General features: G+C 44.2%; 1 protein-coding gene across 1 annotated transcript in view; it reads left to right on the forward strand.

The window, feature by feature from the left end:
* Nucleotides 1–10,573, forward strand: part of SH3PXD2A (SH3 and PX domains 2A) — a 29,788-nt gene extending 19,215 nt beyond the window's left edge. The window contains 5 exon segments of the mRNA XM_010152193.1: nucleotides 4,547–4,679; nucleotides 4,682–4,865; nucleotides 5,717–5,766; nucleotides 7,923–8,042; nucleotides 8,174–10,573. Of these exon segments, the coding sequence (XP_010150495.1) occupies nucleotides 4,547–4,679; nucleotides 4,682–4,865; nucleotides 5,717–5,766; nucleotides 7,923–8,042; nucleotides 8,174–10,069 (2,383 nt within the window). The 3' untranslated portion in view covers nucleotides 10,070–10,573.
* The last annotated feature ends 7,082 nt before the right edge of the window (nucleotides 10,574–17,655 follow it).

Genomic DNA, 17,655 nt, shown 5'->3' on the forward strand with positions numbered 1-17,655 from the left:
TTGCTTTTGTTTGAATTCTGCTTGATTTATCAGCTATGAATGAGGACTTTGAAAATGCTGACCGAAGCAGTGTTGTTGTTTTCTTGCTGTCACTTACTTAGAAAAACTTCCCCCCCCCCCCCCAAAAAAAAATCTAATGCTCCCATAGAGGCAATAGGCTAATAAAGATAGCAGTGGAGCCAGGAAGGCACTCTGGGTAGGAGAAACTCAAAAATGCTTGAGTTTTGTCAGGTCACTTTTTTTTTTTTCTCCTTAAATCATTCACAGAAGTGGAATGCAAAGTTGCAGGAGCATATAGGTTTTCTGAGGGGAGAAATACCAGAAGACATAATTTGTTTATTCTGATGTTCTCCATCTGAAATGCAGCCTATTACTACTGTAGGTTCCTCTTTGCCATATTAACAGTTCTACAATAAGCAAATTTCTTCCCTCCCCCACATTCCTTTGGGCCAACCCAAACCACATTTTTTGGTATTGTAGAAGTACATTCTGGTGACAGTGGCACTTACTGCCATGGCTTAAGTGTCTCATTCATGGTGACCCACTGGAAGGAGAGTGGATGCCCCAGCCACCCCATAGTAGCTGGAGAATGCAGCACGCCCTTGGCTTTTTGTAAAGGCTGTTTCGAGTTGAGCAACCCCTCTTCTTATTGAAAGGTGGGTTAGATGTTCCCCATATGTGTGTGACAAGTGTGCTGGGTGTCAGCCATCATTCTCTACTGCTCTGGAGCACTACGCTGCAGTCTTGTTGGAGGATTGAGGCACCCTTAGAAACAAGGGTTTTTTTCCTGGGGCAACACTTTTGGAAATGTTGATGAAGTCATCCATCCCTGCAAGCTGGTCCTTTGCAGCCTGGGTACCTGATCTCCAAGTTCTTGTGTGGTTTATTGGACTTAAACTGCTCTGAATGCTATTAGGTACCACTCAGAAAAGGAATCCTCTTCTACAGCAACACGCTTTTCTGAGTATTGAGTGTCTTAAAAAGAGCAACTTCTCCTGCAGTGAGTGTGAGGGGAGAGGGAACAGGAAGAGACTGCAGTTGAATCCTGCTGCCTTGTCTGCTGAGCTGGGTAACAGAGACCAAGCACACATCAGTGGGTAGAAATAAAAACAAATCCAGCAGCTTGCAAATGAAATCCACCTTAAAGACATTAGCATGTTCCACCTTAAATATGTAATTTCCCCAAATTCCTGGCCATGTGCTGATCCTCATTTCCTGTCCTTTTCTTTTCTTTTTTTCTTTTCTTTTTTTTTTTTTTTAACATTCCTATGCTTCCCTCTGGAGTAATTCCAGTGCTCTGGAGCTGGAAAGCAGATGTGACTCTGAGTCAGACTCAGAGAGGCACTCTGACTTTTTTTTTTTTTAACATTCCTATGGTTTGAATCCATTTTTTCCTTCATGTAATATAAACAGGGAGGGTTTTGGAATCACCGAGGAACTAAATCACTGCACCTAATTAGGTGACCCTCCCAATTCAGTGCTGTAGAAGCTAGAGGCAATATTGGTGTCTTCCTTTATTTTGCACTGTGTGCATTATGACTTAAAAAAAAAAAAAAAAAAAATCATTGAGATGCTGGAGAAATGAAAGGAAGGCTCTGACCAGGGACCCTTCTTACTGTTCTACTGAGTTCAGTGGATCTGTGTGCTTCCCGTTATGATCCTAGCTGGTATTAGCAGCCATCATTTAGATCTTGCTTTGTATCAGTTACTGTCACCTGGGGATAATGTCATGGTGCCCAAGTAGGTTGCAGGCTGAGTAAGTACAATAGGCTAAGTAGAGCTTTTGTTATTTGCCTGCATCCTCATTTTGTGGTTTGTTCTGAGCCTCAGCCCATGTGGATGAAGTGCAGTTGGGTGTTGGTAGTGGCACTGAAAGGAGGAGGAATCCAGGCTGGGATTTGAAATGTCTCCAGTAGGTTGTGAATATAAATGAAGGAAGAAAACTTGTGATGCAACTCTTAGACATGAGATGAAGATCATTACCAGTTCAGGACTTCTCTGAAGGTGATTTCTTTCACCTGTAAAATGGGGAGATCAAGTAGTCTTCTAAGCTGATGTTTGCAAAGGGCCTTGAAATTGCCAAGTTCAAGGGCTTAGGTGAAAAATGTAAGCCTATGTGACCTACATAAATAGCTTTTATTTGTGAAGTTGCCCAAATAAACTGGCAGTTGCTGGCAGCTACTGCTCAGCATTAACTTCAGGTTGAATTTGCTAACTCACAGGAAGAAATAACCAGCAACAGCCTCTTTACTGAGGGTATTTTGCCCAGAGTTATTAACCGTCCAGCTATTGCTGCTACTATTTGTTGGGAGAAACTGTGTGAGATCAGAGGTGTCTGAAGCAGCAGGATTATATGGGCTGATGTAAATACCTACAGTTGGCAGGAGAACTAACGGGCCAATTCAGAACCTGCCTGTGGCTGCCTTTCTGATCTTAAACATGTTAAGTCTCCCACAAACTGAGGTGGATGTAAACTGTGTTTTCTTGCTGACTTTGCACAATCAAGCTCTGTTTAAAGTAACCTTTGGAACTGGAGTGCTCGATTCATTGGCCAATGTGGCTTTCTTACAGATTAAAATCTTTAGATCTCCAGATCATGTAAAGTCCTTTAAAAAAGAACTTCCCAGATGCACAGGCAGCAGACAACATTGATCAGTAGCTCTGCAAAAGGGATGGAGCCAAGAGTCTTCAGAGCTTGGAAAGGACACTGAGATGCCTTGCCACAACAGGGGATGTGGCACATATTGAGGCCTGTTGTTGGGGGTTTTTTGTTTTGGTTTGTGGTTTTTGTTTTTTGGGGTTTTTTTTTTTACTTGGTTTGAGGCCTATCAGAAAATCCTCAAAGTGGACAAGATTGCATAGATCCAAATTTCATCTTGATGCTGTGTATCTGTTGGAAGTCAAATCAAGTCATTACCATTTTGCTACTTCTTGTTAGTCTCCATGCAGATAGTAAAGCTCAGAGCTGTTGGGATGTTTTTCTTTGGCTCCAGAATCTTTAGAAAAACTTGTTGCTGATCTCTGAGCCCAGGAGATCCCTTATCTTTGCCTTCGTATCTGATAGAAGGCAGATATGTAGGGAGAAGCAGCATCTCCAGATTCCTGGCTGATCTAGATGGAAAGGGAAGAAGAGGCAAGATTTTGGACAGAAAAGTCCTTGTGGTCACTGCTAGAAGTACAACAATTGTATTTGCTTTTGTACAGGAGGACTAGTGAAGTCAGGGTAAACAAACGTGCGCTGCATTCTCCTGTTCTCCCCATCAAGTCCCAGTGCCACTCTTGAGTGTCTGGATGTGGTGAATGAGCCCAGGGTGTGCCCTGGTGCAGGAATGTCACTGCAAGTCTCAGAATCCAAGAGTTGGCATGACAAAGTTACTTGTCAGCCAGGGAATGATTTGCTGATATTTCCCTCCCTTCCCCAGCTCCTTCCTCTGCTGTCTAATGAGTCTCCATTTTCATTAGAGAGCCTTAGAGTCCTACTGTTTTAACCTTTCTATTTCCTGCAGATTTCCTGAGCACTAGGATTTTTATGGTGCCTGCTTTCCCACTTACAGCCCGAGCGCCTGCTTTGGTTATCTTGAGAGATGAAAGGGAGAAGGGTTTCAGTGACTCACTCTGTAGCAAGTTAAGGTTTCATTAGGGAAAGCAGAGTTCATCCACGTGGTCCTCCCTGGAGTCTGATTGTAATCTGAAATCCCTGCTGAGGTGTTAGGAATGGCAGGAGTTAGAAAAACCATCTTCCCCAAAGCCCAGTTGAGGAAGAATGACTTCAGTTTGAAGTGTAGCGTGAGCAGCTCAGGCCGGTGCTCCGGGAACACGTACTGGATTCAGGTGTCTGTTCAGATTTCCTAATTGATTTCTTCAAATAAGCCCCATGGCTGTTCAGGAGAATGAGTCTTCGTCCAACACGTTTTGTCTCTAGTCAAATTGTTTCTCGACCTTGTAATCCTAGAGGAAGCTGCAGTGGTTTAAGGGTCCCATATTTTCCATAAGAGAAGCTGACCATACAGGGACTGGGAGTTATGGGAGGAGGAGCGCTGATCGTTATGATGATTGCAGGAGGGGAAGCTTGCACAAGGGTTTTACAAACTGCAGACATAGTGGTTCTGTACCGGGCTCTGTATAACCCTTATTTTAGTCCTTTTCCATTTTGAGTTACCACTAGGAAGTATTAAAACCATTAGAATATTTTACTCACTAGTTTGCTTTTTAGCTGTATGGGAAAATACTGAGTTTGCCTAGTACTGTCTAAACGTGGCATAAAACAAACTGCTGAAGCCCTTTGCCTTGTGAGTAACTGTGTTTCTTATCCAGAGAGACTCCTTCCTTAGGATGAGAAGTGGCCTTTCACAGCAGTCCGCAGTTCACTGCTAGCTCAGCTGACTTTGAGATGCCTAATCAATAGGTAGTAAATGAATAGAGACCACAAAAGTTTATCCAAGAACTGCAAATTTTATGTTACAATCCATCGCTTCTGCCTTAGCTATTATACCTGAAGTGCGTGAGAAGGCTGTGTTTGTGATGATGTTTCCTTTTGCATCTGCAGGTATCTAGGCAAAGAGGGCTGGGCCCCAGCTTCATATCTGAAGAAGGCTAAAGATGATCTTCAATCTAGGAAAAAGAACTTAACTGGGCCAGTGGAAATCATAGGAAACATCATGGAGATCAGTAACCTGCTAAAAACAAGAAAACTCAAGCAGAAAACGAGACGGCAGAAACCCACATCACCAAGAAGGAAATCAGTTTGCCTATTCTGTGCAATGACTCCAATGGCAATGCCATGATGACACCAGACAAGCAGGCTTCCAAACTGGCCCAGGGGTCCCCAGCCATAGCAAGGATAGCGCCACAAAGAGCTCAAATAAGTAAGGCAGCAAAGTAGTCTGGATTTCCAGTGGCTTGCAGTGAATTCTTGTTTTCTACCTTTCAGGGCTGGCATTGCCTGTCAGCTGAGGTCCTGTGGGTCCTGGTCTTATAGCTGAGTCCACGAGCAGATCTTTGCATTGTCTGTAGACCTGTAGGGATTCCAAGACATGATTATTAGTAGGGATAAAATTTAACTTCACTTTATACAAAGGCTGCTGGTGGTTCTTTATCTTAGCCAGTACACTTTTGTTGGTTTTGTTTCCCAGGAGAAGTTTGGGTTGTTTTTTTTTCCTTTTGGATGCTCTACACTCCACCCCCAGTAAAGCAGATGATGTGATGGTGTGTTAAAGTCAAGGAGACCACCTATGTCTTCTCTTGCATTTGTTCTGCTGTTTTCCAAAATTCTGTTTTTACTACTTCATCTGCAAAGTGCAGATGCGAATGCTAGTCTGTGCAAGGAATGGCAAGATACTATAAAAGAGGACAGTGTGAGTGTTATTAATTTAGTGGATTATTTTTACTGCTGGGGGGAAAACTAGATACTAGGCCAATTCTTTGCTGGCCAATCTCCAATGGAGCTGGTCAGTTCCAGCAGAAAATACAATCCACTACTTTCTGGCGGTGTTTTCCTCTTAAATTTGCTGGCTTAGCTGAGACGAATAGCTAAGCTACCTTGGTATTTCTAATATACCCTCATAGTTTCCTACCTTGTTTCATAGAGATGCCTTAAATATTGCAAATACTGACTTCTAATATTCTCAAACTGTGTAAGAGCAGAGGGCTGCTGAATAATGTGTTTAGCACTACTTACAAAGTTAAATAAACTCTCCCCTCTCTCTTTTCTGTCCAGGTTCTCCAAATCTAAGAACAAGGCCACCCCCACGAAGAGAATCTAGCCTGGTTTGTATTGTTTTATGGTATATGTTAGCAGTGGGGTAGGGATGTGGGTGCCTGGAGACTTGCTACAGCTCTACAAGGTGTGGGGGCTATCTGAGAGATCCTTTATTTGCATTCCACTTTATTGTTTAAATATTGAGCAGATATCTGGACATCCTACTGTTGATTTGGAATTTGTTTTTCAAAATGCTGCCCCAACTAAGCAGGTATTGAACTGAAGGGAGAACATAATCAAGCCACTAGGTTCTGCGTATGAGCATTAAAACCCGTTGGCTGACTCAGGTTTAAAATTCCTCTGGATGTCTTTAGCTGAGACTGGATTTTTTGACCTTCTTACATCTTCAACAACTGGGAACACCTCGCCTCCTTTCATTGCTATCATCTTTGAGGTGGCTAAGCTTTACTCTTGTGTGTGTTTAAAGGGACTTGGGATCTTATGGAAGGATGTGTGCTATAGGAATGAGACTTCCTATGATTGTTTGTCCTCAGAGCTAGAATTCTTGAAGTTCAGACTAATTTGAGGTTAGGACTGTCATCTTCAGATGAGAACTACTCAGTAATCCTTTTACACAAAAGTCATGCTAATAACTTGTTTATAACTAGGCAATAAATAATGCCTAATCTTTGTACCCTTTATGAGCAGTATGTGACTTGTCATTTTTCTGTGTCATCTGAGATGTCTCTTAACAAACTAGATGACTAGCACATTAGCATTTTCTTCGTATTTATCTTTGCATTATTTTCAATTAGACTTTGTTTTGGCAAGACTGCTACACTTAATCCCATGTTAAAAATAACAGTGATAATATATATGAAATCTTTAACGTGTCTGCTGTTTTCAATTATCTTCATTTAATCCAAACCATTCTATTATCTGAAGGCATTTTATTATGCTGCACTTCTGCTGTATTTCAGCATTTATAGTGCAGAAACATCCCATTACAACATTGTTAGACACGGCTCCTAAGGTGCAGCGATGCGTTCTCCGTGAAAAGCCACGTGCTGTGCGTGATGAAACATGGATGCTTAGTTACAATGACTGTATCTTAGAAATGGGAGAGGAGAGCGTGTGAATAAAGCGCAGTATGCCAGCTGCCTTTCTCCCATTAACGGCTTAGGATCATTTTGTCTCTGGCTGTCCCGTGCCTGGCTGTGGCAGGTCTGACCTGTGTTCAAGAGATCTGACATACTGCAATTTTTCTGTTGGAACCATAAGCAGTGAAGTGCAGAAGCTGTGAAGCTTCACCATTATCTAGCCATTCTGCAGATGAGCTATGTGCTAACCTGAAAAGCTTTCAATATTGAAATTCTTGACGGGGCTCTTATCCCATTTATCACCTTACAGATAATTGTAATCAACTCTAAAATGTGACAGCTTAATGTAAAGGCACTTTAGCTTTTAGAGGAGTCTGGTGTACTGCCAGAATGGCTGTAAATAGCAGTGTCCTGCTTCTCGTGGAACCTCTCTGCGATTGAAATGCAGGTTGTGTTGGGATTGAGTAGAGGTCCTGGGTCTCTGTTATGGGGAGAAACGGGAACCTTCTGACCCTATAGTAGAGTCTTCCTTTCTCCTATCACTTTAGCTGAGTAAAGCTGAGTCTTCATAGGGATGTATGATATTATGCTTGTTTCTTGCTCTAACAGATGCCTGGTAGCTCATATCACTGACTATTTCAGATTGTTTAAAAACCCAGAAAGGGATTAAGAGCAATAATTCATTAGGATTACATTTTAAGGTAGTATATTTGCTGATAGGCAGAATCTATTACAGGCCTGTTGCGATGCAGTTTTCTGCAGTTGTGGCAAGCCATCCAGAACTGAGTCTTTCTGGACAAAATCTCAGAGTAAATGGCCTGTTGTAACTGGAATGGCAGCTCATGCTTTATGGCCCATCAGTAAAATGTTTTACTGTTCAAGTAAAGATTATCACAGTTTTTTTTAATAGCTGGTGAAGGCGGCATGAACAGTGCGTATTTTGAAAGGCTTCTCTCTTGTGGCCCATCGCAATACATCAGCTTCCACTCTGGAGAACTAGGAAGTTATCATTAGGAAGTAGCGCAGGAAGAAGAGTTTTAGTGCACAAAAGCAAATATTTTTTCATACTGCTGTTCAGCCCTCTTTCTTTGGTTTAACTGAACAAAACTTCCTATTTGCTGTAGGGTTTTCAGTTGCCTAAACCACCAGAGCCACCCTCCGTGGAAGTAGAATACTACACCATTGCAGAGTTCCAGTCGTGTATCTCTGATGGCATAAGCTTTCGTGGAGGACAGAAAGCAGAGGTGAGCCTTAACAGCGCAGCTGGACAAGTTGTAATGTTTGGCTATTGCAGGGGCCTGGATTGAAAGGGGAAGAGTGAAAAGCAATTAGGTGGGATTTTTGTTTAAGTAACATGTTCCTTGTCATCTCCTAGGTTATAGAAAAGAACTCTGGTGGCTGGTGGTATGTGCAGATTGGAGAGAAGGAAGGATGGGCTCCAGCATCTTACATTGACAAGAGGAAGAAGCCAAACTTAAACAGAAGAACCAGTACTTTAACCCGCCCAAAAGTTCCTCCCCCAGCACCTCCCAGTAAACCAAAAGACTCTGAAGAAGGAACAGCTCCTGGGACGGTTTCTTCAGGAGACACCCAGGACTCTCCCCACAAGCTCAAATATGAAGAACCCGAGTACGATGTACCTGCCTTTGGCTTTGACTCTGAGTGTGAAGTGAACGAAAGTCATCGTGAAGAGGGCACTCCTGAAAAACGACTGTTTCAGCCCCTCAAGCCCTCTCCAATGTCTTCACTTCAGAAAGCAAAGTTCAAGGTAGGAGAGTCTTCAGAAGATGTTGCTCATGAAGAGGAGACCATCTATGAGAACGAGGGATTCAGGCGTTACGTGGAAGATGCTTTGTCCAATAAGGAATCCAGTGGAGACTCTGATTCTCAGAAAAGCTCCTCTCTCTCCTTGATCCGAAGGAATTCTCCATCTTCCAGCTCTCCTAAATCATCACTTGTGAAGCTCAAGATGGACAAAAACATCCAGCCCGATATTGGAAAATGTCACTATTCCAGGAATGAGGAGACAAAACCCAGGTCAGCTTCAGATGTTGGCTTACGTAGCATGCCAAGAATAGGCATGAAGAAAGAGCCTGGGCAGAGTCCTTCCATTAGAGCAAAGCCAATCGTTAGGCCCAAGCCCTTCCTGAACAAGGCAGATTCTCAGAGCCAAGAAAAGATGGATATTAGCACTTTAAGGCGTCAGCTGAGGCCAACTGGGCAACTCAGAGGTGGACTTAAAGGTTCAAGAAGTGAAGAGTCCGAGAGCCCCCCACACACAGCTTCTGACAACCAAGACGATCCTGTCAGGAGGAGCTCAGCTGATCTCATTACCGCCCCTTCCCGTGGCATTTTCTGCTCTAGCCATCCAGTCAAAACTGAGCAAGAAAATGACTCCAGATGTTTCTATGTGACCACTGACTCATACCAGAAGGTACAGGATTCTGAAATTTCCTTCCCAGCAGGAGCGGAAGTGGAGGTGCTGGAAAAGCAAGCCAGTGGGTGGTGGTACCTGAGATACAGAGACGTGGAAGGCTGGGCTCCTTCCCATTATTTGGCTCTTCCTGATAACCAGCGGGAAACCACATCAGCAGAGACTGATGCCTCATTTGCCAGGAACAGGAAAAATGAAAACAAGTCAAACAGTTTAGAGAAGATAGAGAAGAGGGTTCAGGCTTTGAACACCATCAACCAGAGCAAACGCGCAACGCCACCCATCCCAAGCAAACCTCCCGGTGGTTTTTCAAAAACATCAGGGCCAGTCAAAATGAGGAATGGTGTGAGGCAACTTGCTGTCCGGCCACAGTCAGTGTTTGTGTCTCCACCGCCAAAGGATAACAACTTGTCATGCTCCCTGCGCAGAAATGAGTCCTTAACGACTACAGATCATCTTAGGACCGTCCGTCGGAATTCCTCCTTCAGCAATGCACGGTCGCAGCCTGGTGATGCCAAGGGAAAGCAGCCCGAGCGGTCGGGCACAGAGGGCTCGGAGACCGCCTCCAACCTCCCCACCCAGAGGAATGGGATTCCTGTATCCACAGTCAGGCCGAAGCCCATTGAGAAATCCCAGTTCATCCACAACAATCTCAAGGACATCTATGTTTCCATTGCAGACTATGAAGGGGATGAAGAGACTGCAGGGTTTCAGGAAGGTGTCTGCATGGAGGTCCTCGAAAGGAACCCAAATGGCTGGTGGTACTGCCAGATCATGAATGGTGTGAAGCCATTCAAAGGCTGGGTGCCCTCAAATTACTTGGAGAAAAAGAACTAACATTGCAATATCTTTAACCTCCCTAATTTATACTGTTCCTGCTGTGTACATGTGGAAAAAAACAAAAACAAAAAACAACACTTACTACACAAAAAGATGTTTCCCTGTGCTCCAGTTTGTACAAAGGGACGAAAGAGTCTATGCTGAGGACAAATCTGCGGTGTTCTGGAGAGGTTTGTGGGGTTAACGTGTTGTAAGCAACTCTGAGGAAGATGCAGCATAGTCAAATGCCTTTTTGTGAAGTTGTTAATAATCTTGTATGTGTAACAGGGTATGACATCCCATCTTTCCCGTTATTGATAGGAAACCAAATGTGTGCCTTTTGTGAGAGAAATACACGTGCATCTACCTTGGGAGTTTTGTGCCAAACACTGGTTTACAGTCTTGGCTCCCTTTCTCCTCATTCTTGTCTGTACATGGAAGACCCAAGAGTTTTGGATGTGTTTCCACAACTTACAGTGAGAAACGAATGGGAGTTGCTGAAACACCGAGGGACTCTAATCCTTTGGAGATGTTCGCTTTTTTTACTGTGCTCAACAGTTGGTTGGTCCAGAGTTGGAGCCTTTTCATCGTGGAGAGATCTGGTCTCTGACTTCAGCTGTGTTTTCTTGTTACTCACCGGAAAAGGCGATCAGGTGGTGTTGGTTGGGGGCTTTTTGTTTCCTTTCATTCTGTCTTGCTCTTTGAGTTGGGATTTCAGGTGTTCTAGGGCAGTGATGCCTACTGGTGCTTGTAAAAACAAACCTACAAACCCCATGCTTAAGCACATCACTTGCTTTGTAGGCTCCGTGTTTGGTTCTGTGCCAGGTGATCCTGGCTGATTCTCTTCCCAGAGCTGGGTTTCTCAAGACTTGTCGTAACGTCAAAATGTACAAAAGTCCATTAAGACACTGAAGACAAGGCTGTCGAATGTGTTACTTCTTTCTGGTTTTGCGATCCGGTCTGAATCCAAGCGTGCCGACTGCTGGCAGGGCCCACCAGGGTATTAGTTAGAAATAGCTGTAACTTTCTGCAACATCAGTGTTTACAACGAGGGGGGGAGGGAAAAAGCCATTAAACTCAGTCTGCATGTCTTTAATTTGTATATTTTTGGGTAATTGTTTCTGTGTTTTGTTTTTGTCTTTTCTGTGCATTCTGAGTTTACTTTTTTTTTAAATCCTGTTTTACCAGAAGAGACTTAAAACTCAAGTAGGAGCCAAATAGGTGTTTCTGTTCCCACTTGAATGCAAAAAGTACGTTTGTACTGGGAAGTGTGCCTGAGCTTCTCGGGCTCAGAGATTTAATATCAAAGCAATTTAGGTCTACAGTACATCAAACCAGGGAGCTGCCTTTTCTTGTTCCATTTTTGTTTGCCTTTCTTAACTCGTGCTTTGCAATGCGGTGCACAGGGGGGGGTAGTGTGGTGGGAAATGGAAGAGGCATCCATTGGAACAGGTTTGGAATATGGAGTTACTCTTGAGGTAGCCAAAAACGTACTGTAAATGTCATTGGCTAATCCCTACTGTACTTGAGGAAGTCATGCGTGGGTTTTTTCTTTTCTTAAATGGCCTTGTTAATCACTCAAGATCAATATCTAGTTCATTTAAATAATAGGCAGCATTGTAAATCTGTTTTAAGGGGGAGAGGGCAGACCATTTCACTTCTGGCTCACACAATGATACATGCCCTTTTTTTTTTTTTTTTTCCCCACCAAAGATTCATACTGATTTCACTTGGAAGTTCAAGGTTTTAAACACTTTTTACATAGTTGGGATCCAAGGGGTTGAGTAAAATAGCAAAACAATATTGTGTATTACTGGGGATGTTTCTCTGCCAAAAAAAAAATTACACAATTTAGAAGTTTTTCTTGTCTTGGGGTTTTTATTGATTTCCATGGTAACACTGGGAGAGCTGCCTACAGCTAACCTGACTGATGTCCTTTTGGTAGCTGAAACAACACCTAGGTGCCACAACTGGCTAGGAACAACGCTGTGGTTCGAGCAGCTCTCTGCATCCAGGTGGGGAGGGCGGGTGTTTGGTTGGAATCCCTTTAAACTGCGGTGGCAGGAGAAGGAGGTGTGTCTGCACAACAGCCTGTGTCGCAGCGTGCAGGATCCTCTTTGTACCTTAACGTCTTACCATACAACGGATGTGTATGTATCCAGTTAGCTACATCTTGCTGGATGTGCATCTGAGGCATTGTGGCCCTGTCTCATACTTCTCCCCATTTTTAGTTGTACTAATATGGTAGCAGCCATAAAAGACTGCTGGAGCTGTTGTGAGATTATAATAGAAGTATTATATTCTTCTGCTGGACAGTATTAAATAGAGCAATACATAGAGTTATCTGCTAGATTGCAGTACTGATAGTAGTGACTTAGTGACTTGTATTAATGTTGTTATGATTTATTTTAACAATAATGATGCGGAAGTGGTTCATTATTTTGAATTAATGCACTTTAACATAAAAGAAACCAAAACGGAAGCCAATGCAGAGAACCAAGTGCATTATTTAAAGGTGCAGTATATAATTATCATTTTCTTGAAGCACATATTTATTAAGAATTAACTTATTTAAAATATTCTAAAGTTTTGTTTAGACATTCCCGTAGGTCATCTCCTTGGGGGGATGTAAAAGCACAGCTCCCAGATCTTCTGCATTGAGCCACTGAATTCTCTGAGTACGTGTGGCGTGGCGTGAGCCCTTACCCAGGGAGAGGAAAGCAGCACGCAGACGGGAGAGCCTGGACTACTATACTTGGATCCAGGAAAGCTGAGCCCGGATCACCTCTGAACTACAGGAGTCCTTGCAGGGTTTGGGGTGGCAAAGCTGGTTTTGGCAGATGGCTGTGGTGCCTGGCTGCCGTGTGCCTTGCACGAGGCTGGTCCCCGGTGGATGCGGGCTCGCTGCCAGGCTCAGGTTAGCCTGAGGGCTTCAGGATCTGCCAGTGAACCACAGGCCGGCTCTGTATCAGACGTCAGTCTGTCCTGCAGCTCCCTTTCCACCTTGCTGCCTTGTTCTCCAGCTCTGGCTCTTGGAGGGAGGAGCACTTTGCCCAGCTCCAAGCAGTGCAGGGGATGGCAGAGTGAGGGTGCCTGTGTACTGCCAGGGTTTTCTCAAGCAGCAGCCCAGTGCCCATGGCTCAATCGCTCTTCTGTCCCATCTCAAAGGCTTTGTGGCTGCCCTGAGGAGAGGCCAGAGCATGTCGGTGGGCTGTAAAGCCATGCTTGTGGCCTCCCTCTGCCCCCACCTGCATCAGCAAAAGGGATGGGGTGCAAATGACCTACTTGATGCTAGACATGATTGTGGACCACCGCCTGGCAGCCGGGGGGGAAAACTTCCGTTTGGGCTTCCCTTTATTTGGTCGCTGTTCCGACTGCTTGTGTTTAGAAGGGCACTTTTACAGCAAATACCCCCCAGTGCAGGGGTTTTTTTTTCCCCTTACTATTGTCACAGCAGCTCTCACTGATCTCTTTTGGGTTTTGATTCTTTCAACTGGGAGATATCAGGAAGAGAACTCCTTGTTTTCCATCGGCAAGCAGCTAGTTTTGGTCAGCTCCACTGATACCCACGTAGTAAGCCCTTTCCACTGTTGGCTGTGAAGCAGAGCGAAAGGCCTTAAGCTAAACCAGAAAAGCTGACTGCAGAGCAGGAAAACCTGGCAGTGCTTCCAAGGGTAGTGTAGTGCTAGAAGTGTTTTAGCTCTTTTCTAAAATGTTAATGTCGCCTTAAGCTTTATTTAGTAAATTTGTCAGAACTGACACTGGATCAAAAGCAATATTTAAATGTAACGTACACCTCAGTGAACACTCAATGCAGAAATCAGTAGTACTGTTTAAATTTCTCTTTTTCTGGTTTATTCTTGAAGCAGATTAAGAGGAAGAGCTCTGCAGGGCTTGGGCAAAGCCATTTGCAGCTGAAGGGGGCCCTCCTCCGGGGGAAGGGGCGGCTGCTGTCACCGCGTTGCTCTCACCCGCGGTCCGTGCTTTCCAAAAAAGTCTTCAATTTGGACCAGCAGAAAATCCAAACTCCAATGCCAGAGAACAAAATTTGAGAATGTGAAAATTGCCTTGCTGTATACTGCAACTTTAATAATAATGAGCACTTCTGAGTTCGTTATTGAGGTTTTATATAATGCCTGAAAAGTTTAATCGCCGGTTTCCCTTGTCTCCCCTCTCAAACTCCTTTCTCCTAGCAGCAAGAGTAACACATGACTGTTAGCAGCCCTTCCCCATGGGAGGCAATTCCTGTCGGTGGTTCTCGCTGTCGCGCCTTGCAGCGGGTGGGTGTAGTCGTGCGTAGCGGTCCTTGGCAAGCCAGGCTTTTCGAGGCCAAAGATAGAGCAGGCGCGTGTCAGGAGGCTCGGCCGATGCGTCAACAGGAAGTTGTTAAATCGATGTGAGCAGTAATAGCACATACACGGTAACCCAGGATTGGAATTGGCTCACGGTTAGACTCTTCGAAATGGAATTTCACGTCTGCACGGGTATAGCTAAAAGGTGGATTCGGCCTTTGTGGATACACATCCCAAACACTCCTTCCGTTACGATGCTCTAAAGTTCGACGAAGGCATTATATAATTGTTTTCATCACTTTCAGATCTTAATGAATCGTATTTTATTGTAATATATATTCATTGCTTTCCTCAGTTAAAAAGAAAGTTACTGCTTTTATCTTATATGAAAAACAAGGGAATTTGATAAAGCATTCATTATTTTCTTATTACTAGTATTAACAGAATAGAACTAGTACTATTTAATTTTAGATCTTCATAGCTAGCTTGTTAATAACTCATATTTTCCTGTGTTGTATCCTACAAAATGTTTTCCTATTTTTCCCAAATATTCTGCATTCTTGAGGAAAAACAACAAATCCAATGAGTGGATAAGTGCAATATTCATAGAATAAACAGGCCCCTCATCCAGGACGTGGAGTGGAACGTGCAGTGTGAAATGTTTGCAATTCTCTATTCGTGCACTCTTTGGGAAGGGGAAATGCAGGGGAGTGGGCGGCTGGATGAAAACAGGACCCTTGGGGAGAATAGGGACTTGATAGCTGGGGAGGTTTGGGGTGGGAATGGCTGCCTTTCATTTAAAAAAGCATCACCTGTTACTGAAAGTGTAAGGATTATGCAGCATGTTGCCAGGATTGTGTATAGAACGTGCATTAACATCTTTATCAAGGTCAGGACTTCTGAGCTATGCTTGAAACACTCTGTATGTCATCCATGCATGATACTGTCTTCTGGTGTCTCTGCTGGTTACGTCCTCTGTTACGCTTCAGAACCGATGATAACTTCAGAAGGGAAAACAGTTCTGCTGGTGCAGTCCCAAGTTCTGATACTGTATGGTTACTTGTATTTATTGCCAGAGCTGTGGGAATATTTTTACAGGTCCTAATTTCTTTTTCTTTCCTTCTTGTTAACCAAGGAGGAAGAAGTCCCCATTGTATCTGGGTTAGTTCCCACCTGCAGAATTTCACAGCTGATTTGGGTATTGGTTTCATAGTTCTTGGCTTGCAAAGGCTGATCTCTCAGGTCCAAAATCAAGTTGGGCAGAAACCTCACTCTACAAAAGAGATTTTTGTCTTAAATTCTATTTTAATGGAAGGAAACCTTCTATCTGTCCAAAATAATGTGACTTTCCTGGTAGCAGCAAAATCTACTGCCTTTGAAAAACTGGACTGTTTTCATAAGATGCAAGAGAAATGTGAAAGCCAGAGCATTTGGTTCTCTGAGCTCCGGGAAGTGCATCTCCTGTGGCTCTAGTTCATGTCCCTGGAGAGGGAGTGTACCTCAGCTTTCTGCTTAATTTTTGTCCTGCTGTTCTTAAGTTCGTCCAAAAGCCTTAATGTTACCAGACACCTTTGCATTCAAACAAGAAAAAATGAATTCTGCAGCTGTACCGAAATAGTATCGATTACACGATTTTGGAAAACCTCTAATACTTTGCAAATGAATCTGGTTTTGAGGAGCCAACTTAATTCCTTCACGTGCTCTTGTCTAAACTCTCAAGAAGCCCACGAGCATCAGTAGAGTTACACTGACAGAAGACCCGCAGCGGGGCAGAGCGTCCTGCGGGCGCTCGGCACGGACCGTTCTCGGCAAAAGCGAGCACGGTGCGCTCTGCTCCTACACCTCCGAAGGGTGCGCAGGACTGCTGAGCCTCAGTGCTGCCATGCCATGATACTCTGCCCTGCGGGTCTTGCAGCTTTTTAAAACCAGCTGGAGCTTTGCTGCTATTTGCTGGTGGCTTCCCATCACCTCGGATGCTATTTAGCCACGTAGCAAAGTGCTGTGTAGAAACGCAGTGTTTGATAGCTGCCAGCAGTACCAGTGTGATGGTCTGAGAGCAAATGTTTAAGTTATTTTATTTTTCATTTGCTTTTAGTTGCTTGGTAGAAGCAGGGACCACCAATGCGGTGATGCATGGGGAACATGTCTGCGCACTTGAACTGTTTGATGGCCTCTGCTAGCTCTGCCCAGCGCTTGTATTTCTCGCTCTCCCTCCGTGCTGCTCAGTAGTCATGTCTGTTGTGTGTGTGTCTGTAATGTTCAAATCCAGTACTGTATGTAGGGCCGGATCCAGAAGCCCCCACAGCCAGCTGACTTTGGGTTGGGATGTAGGTTGCTGTTACTGCTTTTCTTCCTCCGTCTGAGACCCAACTTGGAGCAAAGCACAGATGTCTGTAAAGAGTCACCCGTAACTCTGCTCTGGGGTGTAGTTCTGTGGGGTGTGCATGCATTTCTAAGGGTGGAGCGGGGGGATCTCAGGTGCCCTCACATCAGGGCTAGGGCTCCACGGTGATTCCTGGAGCAGAAGCTGTGCCGCACCGCCTGCGGACCTGGCTGGCGTGGGCAGAACAAGCTGGTTTCTCCCGTTTTGTAATGTCAGGGCTGGTCCCATCAACAGTGTTCTTCATTTGTTCTCGCAACAAGGTAGTGTTGATTCTAGTTGGAGAGTGCAATTTTTTTTTTTGTTTTGTGTTTGGGTTTTTTTTAGTAAATAAATTTGGTTTAAAGCTTCACACTGGCGTTTTACAGACCTGTTCTTGTCAGCACAAGCCACTGCTGTCCTGAGTTGAGACTCCTGTTTGTTACTGAATCCAAATAATGGGAATTGTGTTGGTAATTTGGAAAGAAATGAGAGGTAACTGTATTGGCAGGGGAGGGATAGATAAAATATGAGGGGAAAAAAATGTTTCTAATAAGGCTATAAATTACTGGGCCTGACACTGCAGGTACTTTCTCTGTGTGGATGGTTTTAATACATCACTGCTCTGTGTTAGGGTTTTTTCATTACTGAGAGAGGTCGAGTTTCACGCTCCATGATATACTATGGCAATCTGTATCCTGAAGCCAGTGACTCACCAAGGAAAGACAAACGCGCGTTATGTGTTTGTAGTTGTGTGTCCGGGTGTCTGTGTACACTGACGGAGCGGGCGGGAGCTGCTGTTCCGGGTCTGCCTGCGCTGGCCCTCTGTGAAACAGCCCTGTGCTAGTGCCACTTCTGGGAAAATACTGGGTTTGGTGACCTTTCCCTGGGGCTCAGGGATGTTTGGTTACAATGGCACCTGTCTTTGGTCCCTGCTTGATGGAGGAGAAAAC

The sequence above is a fragment of the Eurypyga helias genome, unplaced genomic scaffold (assembly GCF_000690775.1).
Source record: "Eurypyga helias isolate BGI_N326 unplaced genomic scaffold, ASM69077v1 scaffold7865, whole genome shotgun sequence".
NCBI lineage: Eukaryota > Metazoa > Chordata > Aves > Eurypygiformes > Eurypygidae > Eurypyga > Eurypyga helias.